This window comes from Hemicordylus capensis, chromosome 1 (genome assembly GCF_027244095.1).
Source record: "Hemicordylus capensis ecotype Gifberg chromosome 1, rHemCap1.1.pri, whole genome shotgun sequence".
NCBI classification, from domain to species: Eukaryota; Metazoa; Chordata; class Lepidosauria; order Squamata; family Cordylidae; genus Hemicordylus; species Hemicordylus capensis.
This window is the reverse complement of record NC_069657.1, coordinates 441,606,048-441,623,636: the sequence shown is the minus strand read 5'-3', so window position 1 is coordinate 441,623,636 and position 17,589 is coordinate 441,606,048. Positions and strand designations below refer to the sequence as shown.

The window sequence follows — 17,589 nt, the reverse complement described above, 5'->3', positions numbered from 1 at the left end:
CTACTAGCTGCTGGGTTTGTAGAGAAATGTCAGCCAGTCACTTCCCGGGTATGTCCTCATGTCTCAGTTATTACATGTAAGAAGAGCCCTGCAGGATCAGACCCAGAGCCCACCATCACTTCCTCCTGCAGCCTACAGTGGGAGAGGGAGCCGGTGAGGGCAATGGGCTTTCCTGCTGTTGTCCCCCAGCAACAGAGACCTGCCTGCCATAAATGCATATAAAAGCAAAAGGAGAGCCTGGCCACTGGAGGAGGCCAACCCGCCAAGACGGCAACCCACCGCTGCGCGCGCGCAAAAACAAATACACCCCTGAAGCTGAAACGTCGTGAGTATGAGATGCTCCCTCGTGACTGAGGTGGGCGTGGTGTATGCAAATAAGGCGGGCGGGACTCACTCCTTGAGGGGCAGGGCAAAGAACCGCTACAGGGTCAGGAGACCGAAGCCGACCCGCCTGTAAGCGGCCCTCCGATTGGCTCCTCCCCCTCGTCGCCAGTCTCTAGGCAACGGAGCCGCCGTCGCTCGGCCTGGCTCCTCGCAGCCGGCGCGGGTGGTGGTAGTGGCGACGGCGGCGGCGGCTTTCCTCGGGCTCAGCCCGTTTTTCCGGAGCCATGTCTCTGCGGACGCTGCCGTTGCTGTTCCTCAACCTGGGCGGGGAGATGCTCTACATCCTGGATCAGCGGCTGCGCGCCCAGAGCATCCCGGGCGAGAAGGCGCGCAAAGGTCAGAGCGGCCTCCCGCCCCCTCCCCCCCATCACGAGCCTCGGGGTGGGGGTGACAGAAAAAGGACAGCGGCCTCCCCCCCCCCGCCAGTCCTGTGTGGGAAAGGCGGCGGCGAGGAAGGCAGCCCCTTCCTCTTCCTCCGCCACGCCCTTGGAATGGGGCGGGGCCGGCGGGGGGGGGAGAAGAGCGGCTGTTGGGGCGTGGGAGGGCTCCTCCCTCCCCTCCTCAGAGCTGCGTTGCCTGTAGGCTGCTGTTCGTCAGGTAACTGCCGTAGCTCTACCTGATAAATGGCTAGCCAGCAGAGAGAGCGGTTATGACCGGGAGCAACCCGGAGTGGCCTCCCTTGAGCCGCCCCCCTCCCCATGGTGGGGACCAGTCACTACCCATGTTCCCTCTGACAGGGAATCCCAGATGTTATTGACTGACTGATTGATTGATTAAGTGCTGTCAAGTCTTAGTGACCAGAGGCCATATCACCTGGGGATGCTGGGAGTTGTAGTCAACAACCTCTGATATATATCCCGCCTGATGGGGAAGGGCCCTCCAGGCTCCCCAGGAAGCCCGAGCAGGGAACCACCGCCACCTGCGCTTCCTGGGGACTGGGCCGCCTGCCCGCCCGCCCCCCCCCCCCGCCACCACTGCCATGGGCTCCAAAGCAGCCAGCGGGGTGACTGTGCGGGGGAGGAAATGCAGAATAGCTCCCCGCTCTGCAAAGACCAGCTGAAGCAGCAAGTGCAACGAGAGGGGCTGTCAGATGCTCTAGTGATGTGCAAACAGGTTCCATGCCGAACCAGTTCGGTTCGACTGTTTGGGGTCGAACCGAACCACTCCCTGTTCAGTCTGATTTCAGACCAAACACCCCCAGCCGTTCGGGGTTTGCGATATTTTCATATATATAAATATATAAAATCTCCTCCGGGGGAGTTGCTCGAGGTGGCAGGGGTGTGTGTCCACAGAGCTTACCCCTTCCCCCGCCGGCCTCTCTCCCCGCCCCCTCCAGTGTGGTGGCCATTTTGGCCAGGCCATGCAGAGGCCCACTGCGCAGGCACAGCGGCCTCCAAAATGGCCCCAGCGCCAGAGGAGGAATGGGCCAGTTTGGGCAGTAAGGGAGGCTGGTGGGGTGAGGGGGAACTTCTGTAGACCCCCCTCCCCCCGCCGCTGCCTCAAGCAACTCCCCCCTCGGGGGTAAGTTAAAAACAATTAATTTTTCTTTTAATTGCAAACTCCCTCCTCCCCCCAAACCAAGGGGTGGTTCAAGAGTGTGCCGGACCAAAGTGGTCTGGTTTGGACTCAGACCAGACCAGCCGGTTCCGTGCACACTCCCAAGGGGCTCAGGGCAGGGCAGCCCAGGCCATGAGAGAGCAACAGGCAAATGATTATGGGGACCTACCCCCCCACAGCAGTGCATTCATCTCCAGGACAGGCTGTCCAGGAAGAGCCATCCGATCCAGTGGAAGGCACTGTGCTGGGAAGGGGGGTGGCTTCACTTGGTGCCAGGTGAGTTGTGTGGGGGCAGGGTATTCCACAGCCAAAGAACCTGCCTCCCCTGTAGCCATGCCACTGGTGGGGACACCCTGAGGAGGGCTTTGGGTGATGAACAGGGCTGTCTCCAGCTTGTGATGTAAAAGTAGTTTGTGGGGCCCCCATGAGGAATGAGTGTGGTTCCAGCCCTACCAGAACTAGAAAAATCTCTGTTGCTGGGCTGCAGCACAGGGTTCCCGTAAGTGCCACACACACACTCACCCCAGCCCCTGTCCTGGGTGGGCTCATGTAAACAAAGGCAGGCCATCAAGTAGCCAGGTAAGTCCCAAGCCATTTGGCGCTTTAGAAATAGCAGTCAGCACTTTTAATTGTGCCCAGAAACAGACCAGCAGCCTGTGGCTTCAGAATTAATTTGGATTCTCCTCTACCCCTTGATTCCAAACTTGCAGCAAACAGCACAGATTAGAACCCACTTGGCACCGCTTCACCAGCCTACCTGCCAGTATGAGGAGCTACTGAAAAGGGCAACGGATGGGCACTGGGTGATCTGGAAGTGATCTGGAGTTGACCAAAATGGGGCCAGTGTCCATCCTGGTCTCACCACCCTGCATACTTTGAAAGTGCCCTTCAGCTCTGTACTTGCTCCTCATTAGGAGGCAAAGGAACAGCAGCCCGCGATGTGTTGCTGGGCTGTTGGGAGGAAGTGCAGAAAATGCCCTCCTCTTTACTAGTAGTCCAAGGAGTGGAGATATGTTTATTATTATGTTTTATACACTGTTCTGCAGAAGACATTGGGCAGGGCAGGGCAGGATGGAGGAGAGAACATGTTGCAAACAATTTACCCATTTTTGCATGTGAAAGTTCCCATAAGAGGGATGGTGGTTTATGGACCAGAGTTGTGTAGTGCCTCAAAGTGTGGTGCAGCTTGGCATCCTTCAGATGTGTTGCTTTTGATATATTTCCTCTTTCCAAGAATACAAACATGCATGCAAAGATGGGGCAAGTGCATTGTTTTTACTCTCTGGGTTCATCAGACTCTTCACCAACTGGGACTGACTGTTAGCCTGGTTTCATGTACTTATACACACACACTCCAACCCATACGCCCATGTGGGATGGCATGATGATGGTTGACGTGGACTTCCCCTACCTTTGAGTATGTGCATCCACATGTATAGTTAGAGGTAGTGTTGAAACAAGGTTGAAAGGCATATCGTCCACCAAAGCCTTACTTGGTGGCCTGAACTTACACGGCGGCCCTTCTTAATGCGTCTGGCATGTGTTGGATGTCAGGCCAGAGCCTGGGACGGTAGGGGAATGTGGCCCTTGTAGGAGAAGGTCTCCCCTTCTGAACTCTCAGACACGTCTTGGGGCTCTGAGACTGGAGAGTGTCTTCTGTACAAGCCTGGCAGTTCAAGAAATGGCTTCCTCTTTACATTGCCTCAATTTTCAATGCCAGGCCACAGTTGCAACTACCATACTCTCCTGAATCCTGTGTCACATGTTTTACTTTGCTGCTTTATTTTTGTAGCTCTTGTTACCATCCTTATTTGCTGACTCTTAACATATGTTTGGCTGGGTGCCATTATCTTTATTTCTATCCCACTTGGCTATAAAGTAATCAAGGTGGGTTACTCCATTTCAACCATTCTGAGAATGGAAATCAGTTGTCCCAGAGTCGAGATGTTTTACTTGGAACAGGTCTAATGTTGTGCAAAGGAGCCTCCTTCCAACAGTCCTTCTGAACTTATTTCTTTAAGCATAGTGCCCTATGATAGTTTGAACAGAAAGCATTTGGAACAATAATAACATGCTGCCTTGAATCTGAATTCTGTGTGGTTTGTAAGTCCATAATTCTGCTGCTCTGTATAACCCACAGGCTGTGGTACTGAATACAGTGCTAAATTTCTTTATCTTACAGTAGTTCTAGGAGCAGCATTTCTGAACACATTTCCATGTTCGTGGGAAGGAACATGGAATACTAAACAATTCAAGGCAGCAGTGGGAGATGCAAGTCAATACAGATGTAGATTATCAGGGCTGGAAAAAGACTTCCCGTTTCTAGGCACCAGCATCACATCCTGAAACAATGATTCTCCTGAACCCGTATTTTAAATTCCAGGTCACTGTTTTATAGTTGGTGCATTGGGAGATGCATAGGGGCAAGTTGCTCTTTTTCAGCCTAATGCACCTCACAGTACTATGATGAGAATAAAACAGAATAACTCTTCAGGATCATTCCCAGATGGTGATTTTACTTTGCTACACGAAGGGCAGATGTGCATTCAGACTTTGGGAGGTTGAAGTCCGTGCAAAATATTGGGGAGCATACCATACATAATTCGGGTTTCCCCCTGCACATTGGATCTTAGCCCGCATAATCTCTGTGCTGAAAAGTTCAACTTTATACAGTGGCTTTTTGGGATACTTTGATATATCCATTATACACTGATGTTTCTTCTGAGATAGAGGGGCCATGCTGATAGAGCGCCTTTTTCTTAAAGCCTCACTTTTTTCATCATCATCATTATTTCTTGTTTACACAGTCAGACAGGTGTTATTGACTGGTTTGTTTTATCCAGACATCGAGTCCTTCCCAAGGACCTGGGATGGCTGAATTTTATTGTCCATTGTTATAGATATCGTCACAGAATATAGGCTGTTCCCAGTAAAGCTGCTTTTTGTAATTGGCTGATGGTGATTTCTGTGGCCCCTATAGTGTTGAGGTGCTCTTCAAGGTCTTTTGGAACTGCACCCAGGGCGCCAATTACCACTGGTATTATTTTGGTCTTTTTCTGCCACAGCCTTCATTATTATTATTATCATCTCTTGTTTACACAGTCAGACAGGTGTTATTGACTGGTTTGTTTTATCCAGACATCATCATCATCATCATCATTATTATTATTATTATTATTATTATTATTACATTTTCTTGGTGATGTTGCAGAACCATTCTATGTACCCACACAGTGCATTTTGTTTTCCACTTTTAGTAAAATGTGTATCAATTTTTTCCACCTTTTGAAAAGCCTCTTGACTGGCTCCCAGTGGTACTTTATGATGAACATAAGTAGGCTTTTCACCTTCTTTCTTTCTTTCTTTCTTTCTTTTTTTAACACACATTTTAAACATTTGCTTGGTGTTCTTGTGGAACATCATATGCCGCCCAAAGACACATGTGTGGGGTGGTATAAAAGTGTAATTAATTAATTAATTATAAATATGCGCCCACACAGGCCAGGTGCATACAATGTTCCATAACCAAGCAAGTATGTGTGTGTTTTAAGTGAGGCTTTAAGAAAAGCCTACTTGTGTTCTTATGTTCTCCATGAAGTACCAGTGGGAATGGTACACCTTACATGGACTTGAACGGTGCACGGATTAACAATGCACAGAAAAAAATTGGGGAAACCTGCTAGGAACCCTAATAAAGCAGCCCTATGTGAATGGCCCCAGATTTCTCTAAATTATCTTTATTGCACTTATATGCGGCTAATATATTACCTCATAACTTGCTCTAGTTTACCCCACTTAATTCCACGGTTAAGCTTGCTGTCTGGGAAAGGCGATGGAGTGTCTTAAGCTCTTTAGAGGAAAGGTAGAGAACAACTCAGATCAAGAAACAAAGACGTGTTTTGGGTGCTCCAGCAATCCTGTGCCTCAGATGCTTCTAGCCCGGAAGCTAGAGGAAAACACAATGGCCATGAGCAGACTATATTTGCTCAGAAGGATGGAACTGCTCTGGCATGTTTATGTGGCTAATATTTTACCTCATATTATCTTCATTAGCTCAGACCTGAAGGTGCTAGGCGCAGTTGTGCTTGTAAAATAAGTGCACACATTTGTGCCTTGTGTGACAAATGGTCAAAGCAGTGCATCCGTTGGGATACTACATTGTCGCAAAGTGTGGTTGCTGGGGAAAAGGTCATTCTTTCCCTCAGAAAACACATTGATTGGGGGGCCTGCACAAGCTTCTTATGCCCATTTGATTATGTCTTCATAACCCCCACATTGCCCACACATTGTGGCTTTTTAAATTTTTCCGCTCTTTAAAAAATTCTTTAGAAGCTCTTTCCTCCTCTGCCATGTAGCTCCTCCGCACACTATGCTCTAAAAATAATAAAAGTCCCTTTGTTGGATTATTTTTCATTTATTTCACCCCTTTCAACCTGCTTGTCAGTGTGTTGTTTTTACTCCTTGACCCGTCATTTTTTCTGTTTTGTGCTTCTTGTAGATGAATGGACTGATGTGGACAGGAGACGAGGTACTGTAACATTTTTAGCTGCATGCAGTAGAACCACATGCCCACACAGACACACTCCGTCCCCTGCTGCTGCTGCTGTACTGCTGTAGTGGTAGCAACTGGCTGACATATCATTCCGTACCTGAGGCTTTCTGCATTTAAAACTGGCAGAAACGACCTTCCCTCCCACCTCAGGTGCAAAAATACTTCTCGAATAGTCGCCAGTAATGAGGTTCAGTGGGAAATCTTCCGAATGGGCATAAGCTGTAGCTTTGCTCAGCTGACTGTTGAATTTCCCCCAAAAAACATGAGAGCACAAGCATGCAGCTGCATGAGTGCCATGAGCATTGTTCATGAGCAAAATGCAGGTGGAGAGCACGCACACTGTCTCTGTGTCAGGCTGTTCCCAGCTCCCTTGCCCTCTTCTTCTCCTGCCACAAAATTAGTCACCAGTTCCCTGGCTCTTGTAAGCAGCTGCCTTGTACTAGTTCCAAGCCATCGTTTTTCTGAGTCAAGCCCAGAACTGGCCATTGCCTTCCTCTGGCACCCAGTTGTGTCCTGAGATGATGACACCTTTGCTGCATTGGGCATAACAGACTTGGAAAGGGTGGAGAGGAGGAAACGAGTAGGCTTTCTCAAGGAAACGTGGTCGAAATATCTTACAATACCTCTCAAGTTGTTTAACAATCTTGCAGATCAGCTGAGGGCGGGGGGAGTCCACAGAAACATTTGCCATTCTGCCTGTCTGCTTTGCCTGCCTCACGGGCATGTTTGACCAAGAGGAGTTCTGAACTGCCTGTGGTAAGTGGTGGCTACCTGCATGGCTGGGTACAGTGACCACATGGTCTGGCTTGCATCATGGGTTGTTTAACAAACCCAGAACTTTAGGGGTCAAAAATGCAAGCCCATGTAGGGTTCTGTTGTGTCTTTGGTCAGAACTAACCCACTTTCATGTCGATAACCCAATGATAAGTCATTGGCATTAAAAAACCTTGTGTGACCCAGAAGACTGAGAAGGAACACAAATGGGCTGGCTCACTTCTTTCCCCACTCCACCCCCCCCCACCCCTCCGACTTTTACTTTGGCATAGTATTACGGCAACACGCCGTATTGTTCTTTTATGTCCAACTTGAGGCAAAATACTAGAGGCAGATTTCCTCCTAAGAAGGAGCTTTTCTGAAACAGAAGCAGATAACGTTATAGACGACAAATCCCAGAAGCCTAAAAGGGTGACCAAGAACAGCCTGTAAACGTTCTTTAGAGGCAAATCGTGAGGGAGAGCTGACTTCAGCTTTGTCAGGATTGCTTCAGAGCTGGCCAAGAGGGAGTTGCAGCAGGAAAGGCCCAGCACATCCACCCCAGTGACTCTGCACTTAGCAACACCTGCTGGATGCTGGATTGAATGAGTGCTACTGCTTAGCGTGAGGGAACATGGAAATGGTGGCTAGAAAAGGCTTTTTCATTGGGGCTACTGCATGGAGAACTAGAAGAGAAAAATCCCTTGCCTACCAGGAAAGCAGTGGAGGGCCAGTATTGAATATCAGATCAGTGCCAACACATTTTTTAAACCTAGGAAGGCATCATAAGTGTGATATAGTCTCATTTCTACACCCTATACAACGTGCATGTCCTCTTGCCCCAGGAAGTTTTGGTTCATTTCATTATGACCAAAGAATTTCAGCCACCTAAGGTCTGATGCTTGGAACTGGAAAATTGTAACCTTTGTTTGTAGGGGGGATTCTGCTCAGCACTGTTCAGGCCTATCTATGTGACTAAATACCTGTTAGGTAATAGGGAAACCTACTGTGGTGCATAGAAGAGTTTTCTCATGTACCACTGGGGCTAAAGCAAATAGCATCTAAATAATACTGGTATGGTGTCGCCGGTGCTGTCAACCTGTTGGGCTTTTTAACCACGACCAGCACATCTGAATATGGCCAGGATACAGTGCTAATCTTATTAATGTGTGCCCTGCAGAGATGTCACCTCTCTCGATGTGTGTCCACTTTCAAAGGAGTAAAGAGGACATCGGCAGTATTCTTTTCCCACCCGTAATATTGGGTTGTATGTCAGCCCAACTAACTGCAAACGGTTAAAAGTTCAGGTGTCAGAAGTGCTGCAGTTTTCTTTCTGCCTCACTTTAGTAGCTGTGGATTCAGAAGCCTTTATGCCATGGTTGCAGGGAAGGGAATTATTTGTCTAGAATTACCACCACCTGCACCTTTGCCCCTAGAGTTGCTGAATATTCCTTTTGGAATGAGGAAGAATTTCCTCATTTCCAAGTGTCCACAAAGTGGAAGTAGCAGTGAGGGTGGCCCCAAGTCTCCCATTTCCAAGAAGAGAACACATTTCCCAGGTCACACATAGCTGACAATGCTGATGTAACCTTTCGCAGCGAGGGCTGGGAATGTCTGAAGGGGATCCAGAAAAGGCAGGAGCTCTCCTTGGGTCATGGCGTTATTCAGTTGGAGTAACCTCTGAAAATTCTTCCCTCTGCTACAAATTGCTGTGTCTGCCAGTGGAACTAAGACAGAGCCGCTCCGTTGCTGACAGGTTGGACTCTTGTCTTTACAGTTATGAACGACATCATTACGACCATGTTCAATGAAAAGTTTATGGAGGAGCTGTTTAAGCCACAGGAGCTCTATACCAGAAAGGCCCTGAGGGCAGTGTATGAGCGTCTGGCTCATGCCTCCATCATGAGACTGAACCCACCCAGCATGGATAAGGTGAGGAGCAACTTTTCCATTTCCCCGGGAGACTTGGGGTAAATTCAGACAACCCTTTATTTGCCAACAAATGGGAATAGGATACGATTCACACAACTCTGAATGTGGGCACAGTATTTGCCTGCACCATCATCACAGATCTGCTACAAAATTTCTGCCTGCACAAAAATATCAGGAGTTGCATGTTGTGTGTGATGGAAGATTCACAAAGAGTCTTCCATTTTTGGAAGACTTGCCATGCCTGGCTCACTTTTATGGATGTTTTTGTTGCTTGTTAAATCCCTTTGGACAGCCAGCTTCCACTTGGTTCCTTCCCACCGCTTGGCAATTTCAGAAATCTGTTGTCATTGGGAGGAAAAAATAACTTGATCGCTGAATAAAACCATAGATTCAGAATAGTCCATTGCTTGAATAGAGTCAGATGTTTGTTGCATTGTTGTGGATTGCCTTAACTAGATGACTTTTCACACCTCAATATTTAAATTAGCCATAAGGTATATTGGGAAACTGAAAGGTGTGCAAAGCCTTAGAACTAACCCTCTATGTGGGTTCACAAGGGCATGGTATAAAATATATCATAGAAAACATCTTCTAGAAATATAGTCATTTGCGTCTGTCTCTTCCAGTACAGCATATACAGGCATTATAGCCTAGACTAAGCATAAGACTTCAATATAGTATTAATAGACAGGGCTTTACATGAACAGTAATTTCAAGGAGCATATATACAAACTGTAAAGTTGGAAAGAGCCACTGAGGAAGCCTGAAGGCAGCCTAAATTTGCACTTGGAACTGCACTTTTTAATCCCAAAATTCTCATGACTATACAAAACGATAACTCAGTAAAACACATCAGCCTCTTGTCCTCTCTCAATGCAAAATTTGTTGCTGCTTCTTTGATCTATTGTCACTTTAACTTCTTTAATTGTCTTCTCTAATCTTTGAGGAACAGAGGATGCTAGTTGGTTGGCTCCTCAAAATGCATCCTAAAACACAACCGAGTTTCAGGAGCAAATTCTGCAGGTCAGACAGTCACAGGGAGGTTACTGTTGCATAGGTCTTCTCTGACTCAGATGAAATAAGGAAAGAAGGCAGGGGGGTTATTCCACTGTCTGTGACACATCACTTTGATGCAGCTACAACATAAAAGGATAGTGGTTTCAAGCATGAGGTGCCAACTAATTCCATGCCCAGCACTGTTGTCAGACCTTTACAAGTGTTTATGACATTTCCTGGCATGTCATACTCCTTGCTGTTGCCTGGGTGTGAATCACAGAATTCAGTGGCACACTAAAAGAAGGCCAGAATCTGGGTATACGGCACAAAAACTCAGCTAATAGCATAAGTAACACTAAACCCACTGAATGGCAGCATGTTGCGATTAGTAGTTTACTTAAGAGATTTATTCCCCACTTTTTACCATTCGTGGTCCGAAGCAACTACGAACAATTCAATCAAATGGAAAAGCCAAGTCTGGATATGTAATGTAGGGACCAGGCGGGCCTTCCACAAAGTCAGTGCCATCCCTGACAAGACCCTGCTTGTAATGGCTGCCACTGCACTATAGCACAGGAACCCAGAGCAGGGCCTCAGATGTTGCGTGGAGCACCCATTCCATTCCTAGCACCTGGTAGGCTCAGCGCTCTGACTAGGTTTCTCTTGCATTACTCTGCAGCTGTACGATCTCATGACCATGGCCTTTAAGTACCAAGTTCTCCTCTGCCCACGGCCCAAAGACATCCTGCTCATCACTTTCAACCACCTGGATGCCATCAAAGATTTCATCCAAGATTCACCCCGCATTCTGAACCAAGTTGATGAAACCTTTCGGCAGATCATTGATGTAAGCTTGCATTACACATGTTGTGTTCCATTCGGGTGTTGACTAGGGATCAGGGGTGTGGCTACAATTATTGAGGGAGGGGGCAAATGTCCCTGGGCCCCTGAGGGAGGGAGCCCGCCAGCTGGGTGACAGCTTACTTCCCCTGCTGTGCCTTTGTGAAAAAGGAGGTGGGTGGGCAGGGGTCCATCTTCACTCTTTGTCAACCTTGCTGTGTGCCCTGCTAGGGGCCCCCTTTCCCCAAATGTTTAAGAGCCATATGTTTTCGATCTTTGTGGCAGTGAGCTTTCTCATATGGATCCAACTGCTGTTGCTCTTGGCTCTCCTGAAGGGCAGATGTGGGTGGGGGGAGTCTGCCAGGTGTCCCTGCTGCAGCAGTAGTGGCCAGCGTTCTTTCTGATGAGTAGGTAGATGTCATGTTCTGGTTCTCTTTCCTAGACATATGGCCCGCTCTCTGCTGGTGAATTTCAGCTCATTCGGCAAACACTACTCATCTTCTTCCAGGACATCCACATCAGGGTGGGTATTTTTTAGAAGTCATTTCAGGAGTGCATGATATTAAAACAGTGAAACCAGGGGTAAAATTGCATGATGTGATTAGGGGTCAGATGTCAGGCTTGAGTTAGCTCTCAGGGGAGTCATTTTACTGACAGTTTTGGGGTTGTTCCTGCACAGGTCTCCATCTTCCTAAAAGACAAAGTCCAGAACTCCAATGGCCATTTTGTGCTGCCAACCTCGGGTCGAGTCCCTTGGGGAACAGAGGTTCCAGGCATTATCAGGTGACTCTTTTGCCACACTTTTGCATGATCAGTGGTCGATCAGGTGTACCTAGCTGACCATCTGTTCCAACCTGGAGAGGAGAGGAATTCCTAGGGTCATCTTGCATTGGCCAGCTATCTGAAGTGAACCATTACTGTGAATCAGGGGAAAGGTGTGTGGAAGAGGTGCCCTAAGCCAGAAAATTCCTCTTTGTCAGCTCCTTTTGTAGTTCATCTCTTCGTAAGCAATTGCAGTCAAGGAGTTTCAGACACGTTCTTCTTCCCCAAGCCAATGCAGTGGAGCTGGTGATTCCATTTTGCAGCCAGATTATTTGAAAGAGGGCCTTGCTCCATATGTCTCTTCCTGGACCTTAAGATCTTTGGGTGCCCCTGCCAGATGAAATGGCTACTAGGGAGAGGGCCTTTTTGGTGGTGACACCTCGTTTCTCTAGTAGCCTCCCAAGTGAGACTCGCCTGCTACCATCAGTACATTCCTTTAGACACTAGGTGAAGGTCCTCTTGTTTATCCAGACTTAAAAAATATATGTTTAAAAAATATTTTTGAATCTTACTATGGCTTTTTGGTTTTAATGTGCTTTTAAATGTATGTTTTATTCCATTGGTTTTTTGTTTGTGAGCCACCCAAAGAACCATTGTTATGGGGGAGCCAAAAAAATAAAGTTGTTTGCTATTTTACAGGCATTTCAACAGCAAAGGGGATGAAATTAAAAGGACCGAGTTCACTCATGGTGGGAATTATGTACTTCCACAACGGGAAGGCTCATTCGACCTTTATGGAGACCGATTCCTTAAACTGGGAACAAACATGTAAGCTATGGCTGGCTAAGCCTATTTCAGCTGAGGGATTTTGGCTCCTCTCCTGCGTGTCTCTGGCAGACACTCGCTTCTTTGCCAGACATGACTTTACTGCTTGCTTCTAGGTACAGTGTCACCCGCCCAGTAGAAACACATCCATCGGGGGCAGCTAAAACTTTGGCATCCCACATAAAGGTCAGTACGTTTACCCTCTTAAGCACTGCTGTATAGGGCCCGCCTTGTCTGATTGCCCCTGTCCTACTGAACTGTTTCCATTGTTTTAAGATCAGCATCTTGAGACTTCATCTTTTGGAAAGCTGAAAGTGAACATAGTGAAATATGAACCTTATATTTCAGGAAAGCTGACTTCAGTAAGCTCAGAGAAGAGCTAGGTAGGATTCTGTGGCTCTGATACACTAACGGGGCAAGATGGGTGTGGGAGTTCCCGAAGAAGGAATGGCTAAGGGCACAATTATAAACAGTTCTCATGAGAGAGAGAAATGGGAGGCATCTAAAAAAGCCAGTGTGGCTGCGCAAAAAGCTTAATGATGAACTGCAATTTACAAAGGTGTGTAAGTAAGGGAAGAAAGGACAGGTCACCAAGGACAAATAAAGACAAGTAGCCCAGATTCGTAGGGATTGAGTCAGGCTAGGTGAAGCTCAGAACAAGCAGAGGCTGATAAGGGAGGCTAAGAGCAACCAAAAGGGCCATTCCAGGTGTGTTTGAAGTCAAGGGGAAAGGAAGGATCCAAGAGGCCCGCTGCTCAGTAGCCATATGGACATGTTTACAGGTGACTGAGAAAGTGGTGCTGCTCAACTCCAGTTGTGCCTCTGTCTTCTTCTGAGAGGGGAACTGCGTGCAGTCTCTCAAAGCTGTTTGAATAGGGTGGGACCAGGACTGCCATTCAGGAGCGATAAGGAGTTGGTCAGAAAACGCCTATCCACCTTACATCAGCCAAGGGTAGTCTAAAAGACCTTTATTTATTTTTACACACCTCTATCCCGCTCTTTTTCCAAGGAGCCCAGAGCAGTGTACGTGCTTACATTTATCTTCACAACAACCCTGTGAGGTAGGTTTGGCTGAGAGATAAGTGACTGGCCCAGAGAGTCAGTCAAACTCAGTGAGTTTCAGGGCTTAATGGGGATTTGAACTCAGGCCTCCCTGGTCCTAGTCCAAGCCAGGGCTGCTCATCTTCGGCCCACCTGCAGGGGTTGGTCTACAACCCCCATAATACCTGGCTACTGGCCACTGTGGCTAGGATTTATTTATTTATTTATTTATATACCACCCAATATCAAAATCTCTAGGTGCTGTACAGAATTAAAACACAATGTAAAATATAAAACATTTAAAATTCATAAAAAGATAAAAATCATAATAGATAAAAACACATTAAAATGCAAACGTTTTTGTATCAGTTGAAGGCCTGGGAAAATAGGTATGTCTTTAGGGTCCTCCTAAAAATGGAGAGAGAGATGCTCTTATTTCAGCAGGAAGTGAGTTCCAAAGCCCTGGGGCAGCCACAGAGAAGGCCTGGTCCGGAGTCACCACCAAATGAGTTGGCGGCAACCATAACCAGACCTCTCCAGATGATCTACAATAAATAGGCAACAAGGTTCACGACAGAGAAGGCGCTCTCTTAAGTACCCTGGACCTAAGCCATTGAGGGCTTTATAGGTAATAACCAGTACTTTGTATTTCGTTTGGAAACATATTGGCAGCCAGTGCAGTTCTTTATGGGAACTTATTGGAGCTGTTGTCCAAAAACAGCTGAGGGGTGGGGGCACAAGAGCACTCTTCAGAGCCCTGAAAGGCTCTCACCAAGACTTGTTCTCTGCTGCCCCACACACTGGATCTAAGGGGCTTAAGAACAGTGTGTCAAGAGTTATCTAGGGGGTGGGTGGAGGGGGAGGTCTGGCATGCAGAGGCTGGACAGCCATCTGCTGAAGAAGCTGTAGCCCTGGACTCCCTTCATTGAGCAGCAGGGTGGACTCATGGGCCTACCAGAAACCTCCCACAGCCCTCCTCCCTAGATGCTGTTTTGTTCAGACAAAGTCTTTCCTCTTCCTTTTAACTTGACTTCATTTTTCTAGCTTTCTGTTGTGGACAGTCTACCTCAGTTGCAGAATGCAGCTTCTGTAACCCCACATAGCTGTTTGCTTAGGAGCTCTGAGGGTTGAGAGGTGAGGAGGGCAGGCAGGTGGGGCAGGAGAAGAGTATCTCCTTGCCCCAGATATCTCCCAACAGAAGAAAGTGGGGATCGAGTAGCACAAGGTTGACCTTGCAGAGTCCACATAATTGTGACCTGGGTCCTAAAATATCCCAATTTGTACTGCATGAGCTGGACACCTCTTTCAAAAACTCATAGAGATGCACTTCTGGGAAAGTGAAGGGGCAGGCGAAGCCCCCTTGAGCTTAGGCCACCCTGGCCATGATCTGGCAAAGCGCACCCCACTGCAAAGCTCCTTTCACGCGACCCATCGGAGCCTGGCCCATCCCTTTGTGCTGCACTTGCAGGCAGGGCCCCTCCAAGGCCATATGTGCTTGTAACCGTGCCCTTGTTGTTCTGTGCAGGAGAAGGCGGCTCCCAACCCTCTGGCTAAAGAAGAGCTGAACTTCTTGGCCCGGCTGATGGGCGGCCTGGAGATCAAGAAGCCCCCAGGCAGTGAGGCGGGCTTCCGGCTGAATCTCTTCACCACCGATGAAGAAGAAGAGTACGATGGATAGGACTTGCTGGGTTATTGGTGGTGAGGGTGAGAGGTGGTGTCCCACTTGCCAAGGTGGGTCATCTGGGGAGTGAAGAGGTAGGGAGTAGGTGCCCTCGCTCCCTCACCGATAACCTCCACTGGGCCTCTGCCAGAACTTTGCAGAGACTGATCAGATACAGGAGTGTGTGAGGGAGAAGGAGAAAGAAGCTGCTAGGGACAAAATACTCTTTCTGGGACCTCCACTGTGCAATGAATGGCATTCATTGGGCCTCTTTGTTCTTTCCCTTAAGATACGCTGCACTGATGCACCCTGAGGAGTTAGCTTGCCAAGTTATCAGCATACAAGCAGATCAGGTATGATCCCAGTCTTACTTCAGTCTTTAAGGCACTGCACGGGCTACCAGTCTGTTTCCAGGTACAATTCAAAGTGCTGGCTATAACCTTTAAAGCTCTAAATGGCTTGGGCCCTGGCTACCTTAGGGACCGTCTGCTCCCAGCTGAATCTATCGCCCCTGATAGTTGGGAGGGCTCTGCTCCATGTGCTGATACCTGCTGAGGCTCATTTGTTGCGCATGCAGGACAAGGCTTTCTCAGTTATTGCCCCCAGGCTGTGGAATGCGCTCTCAACTGAGATCCACATGGCTCCATCTCACCCAGACTTTAGGTGGAAAGTGCTCAGGCTTTTGGCCAATGAGCTCTCCTTTGCTCTTTTTAAATTATTAGCTGTATTTATTGTTTTTTATCTTCTTGGGGTCTTAGGATGAAGGGTGGTATATAAATAAATCTCTAGCATCTCATTTGGGGCTTAGCTAAATAGTCCCCTAATTAAATAGAGGTGCATTTGGTATGGTGTGGTGCATTGGAACAGACAGTTGTTGCCATGTGAGTGCCAGAAAGCTGAGGGCAGGGGGATTTTGCACATCCTTCCTTAAGTGGTTCCACACAATAACTTGGCTCTCTTAAATAGGACCAGCAACGGAACGAGGAACTGGCTCGCATCATGGGGGAGTTTGACGTGGCAGAGCAGCCTAGCCAGAGCACCACGAAGGGGGAGGACCTGCTGGCAATGATGGATGAGCTGTGACCTTGGGCTCTAGAGAGCACCCCAACCTGGACCAAAAAGAATCACCAGTCTTGCACATCTGATTGTGGCCAGCACCCAGCCGTTGGCCACCTGTAGGAAAGTGGGTACCAAGGCCATCCCTTTGAGTTAGCATGAGGACCAACCGCCTCATTTCTGTGCTGAGCAGCAGCCGAAGGGGACCTTCAAGGCCTGCCTCTATCCTTTGTGTACACACAGACCCCAAATTGCTTTCCTATTGTTTTATTTATTTATTTATTTGATTTATTCTCCATAGAAACATGTTCAAAGCAGTGTACAGTAACAGTTTCTAAAACACACACTCTTGATCTCCCCCGCCGCCCCATGATTAAGGATGTAAAATGTGCTGTGTCAAAGTTAATGGGCTTGTGAGTGTCTCATAACAAGAGGAGAGAAAGCCATGTGTTCCTTTTTGATTGTGGGCCTGAGTGTGATGGTATGTTTCCATTGATGGTCATAGCCATGGGTTCATATTTTGCAGCAGTAACACAGGCCAGAAATGACCTGATCTCTGCCTTGCAGATGAGAAACCAGCCCTCTTGCTATGTCTGTTTCTTGTGGTAGAGGAAGGATGGAGTGGAAGCGTAAGGTATTCTTGAGCTAAGGTGGCACAGCCCCACAGCAGATTCTTTATCATGAATGTAGCTTGCCTGCCTGTCCTTGACACAAGTAAATCCTCTTGGGGTCACTGAGTTAAATATTTATATCCTGCCTTTCAGTCCTGCCATGTTCCTTTCAAGAGATGCAGGCTATGGATAACCTCTCCAACTTCACAACATCCCACCCAGGCCTTTTACATTAATCTGGACAGAACTGTTGCAGAGGAATTACGCTCATCCTCTATAAGTACAGCCATCCCTTGCCAACTGCAGATTTATGTTGTATGTGTGTGAGTGGATTTTTGTGGGTAGGCTTGTCTGTCATGACCCAAGCATATGCAAGGTGATGACATTTTGTTCAATAAATGCACCTTAAATGAAATCATTTTCAGTAAGATTGGAGTGTTTAGCATATTGGCGGGGTGGGGGGTGGGAGGAGGGTGCAGATGTCCCCTCTTACCCATAAAAATCGGCCCTGAGCCCTCCCAGCCTAATCCCCTCCCCGCCACCCCAAACCCCATCTGAGATTTTCTTGGCACAGAACCCTAATTGAGCAGGAAGCAACTCTGAGAAACAAGAGTTTGATA

General features: G+C 47.8%; 1 protein-coding gene across 2 annotated transcripts; it reads left to right on the top strand.

Moving 5' to 3' along the window:
* Positions 1–411: 411 nt before the first annotated feature.
* On the top strand, positions 412–17,384 carry OSCP1 (organic solute carrier partner 1). Of its 2 annotated transcripts, XM_053245655.1 has the most exons (11): positions 412–720; positions 6,440–6,469; positions 9,024–9,178; positions 10,854–11,021; positions 11,457–11,537; positions 11,694–11,797; positions 12,476–12,604; positions 12,718–12,787; positions 15,168–15,307; positions 15,592–15,655; positions 16,269–17,384. In XM_053245655.1, the coding sequence occupies exons 1-11, from the start codon at positions 609–611 to the stop codon at positions 16,383–16,385; spliced, it is 1,170 nt and encodes a 389-aa protein (XP_053101630.1). In that variant the 5' UTR covers positions 412–608; the 3' UTR covers positions 16,386–17,384. The 2 variants fall into 2 exon arrangements, with proteins under 2 accessions (XP_053101630.1, XP_053101640.1); XM_053245665.1 differs by lacking the exon at positions 6,440–6,469 and having other exon boundaries at positions 415–720.
* Positions 17,385–17,589: the final 205 nt, after the last annotated feature.

Coding starts and splice junctions, on each gene's coding strand:
- OSCP1 (XM_053245655.1), top strand. CDS start 609: ATGTCTCTGCGGACGCTGCCGTTGCTGTTCCTCAACCTGGGCGGGGAG. Junction 721..6,439: donor GGGCGAGAAGGCGCGCAAAG/GTCAGAGCGGCC, acceptor TGCTTCTTGTAG/ATGAATGGACTGATGTGGAC. Junction 11,538..11,693: donor TCCAGGACATCCACATCAGG/GTGGGTATTTTT, acceptor GTTCCTGCACAG/GTCTCCATCTTCCTAAAAGA.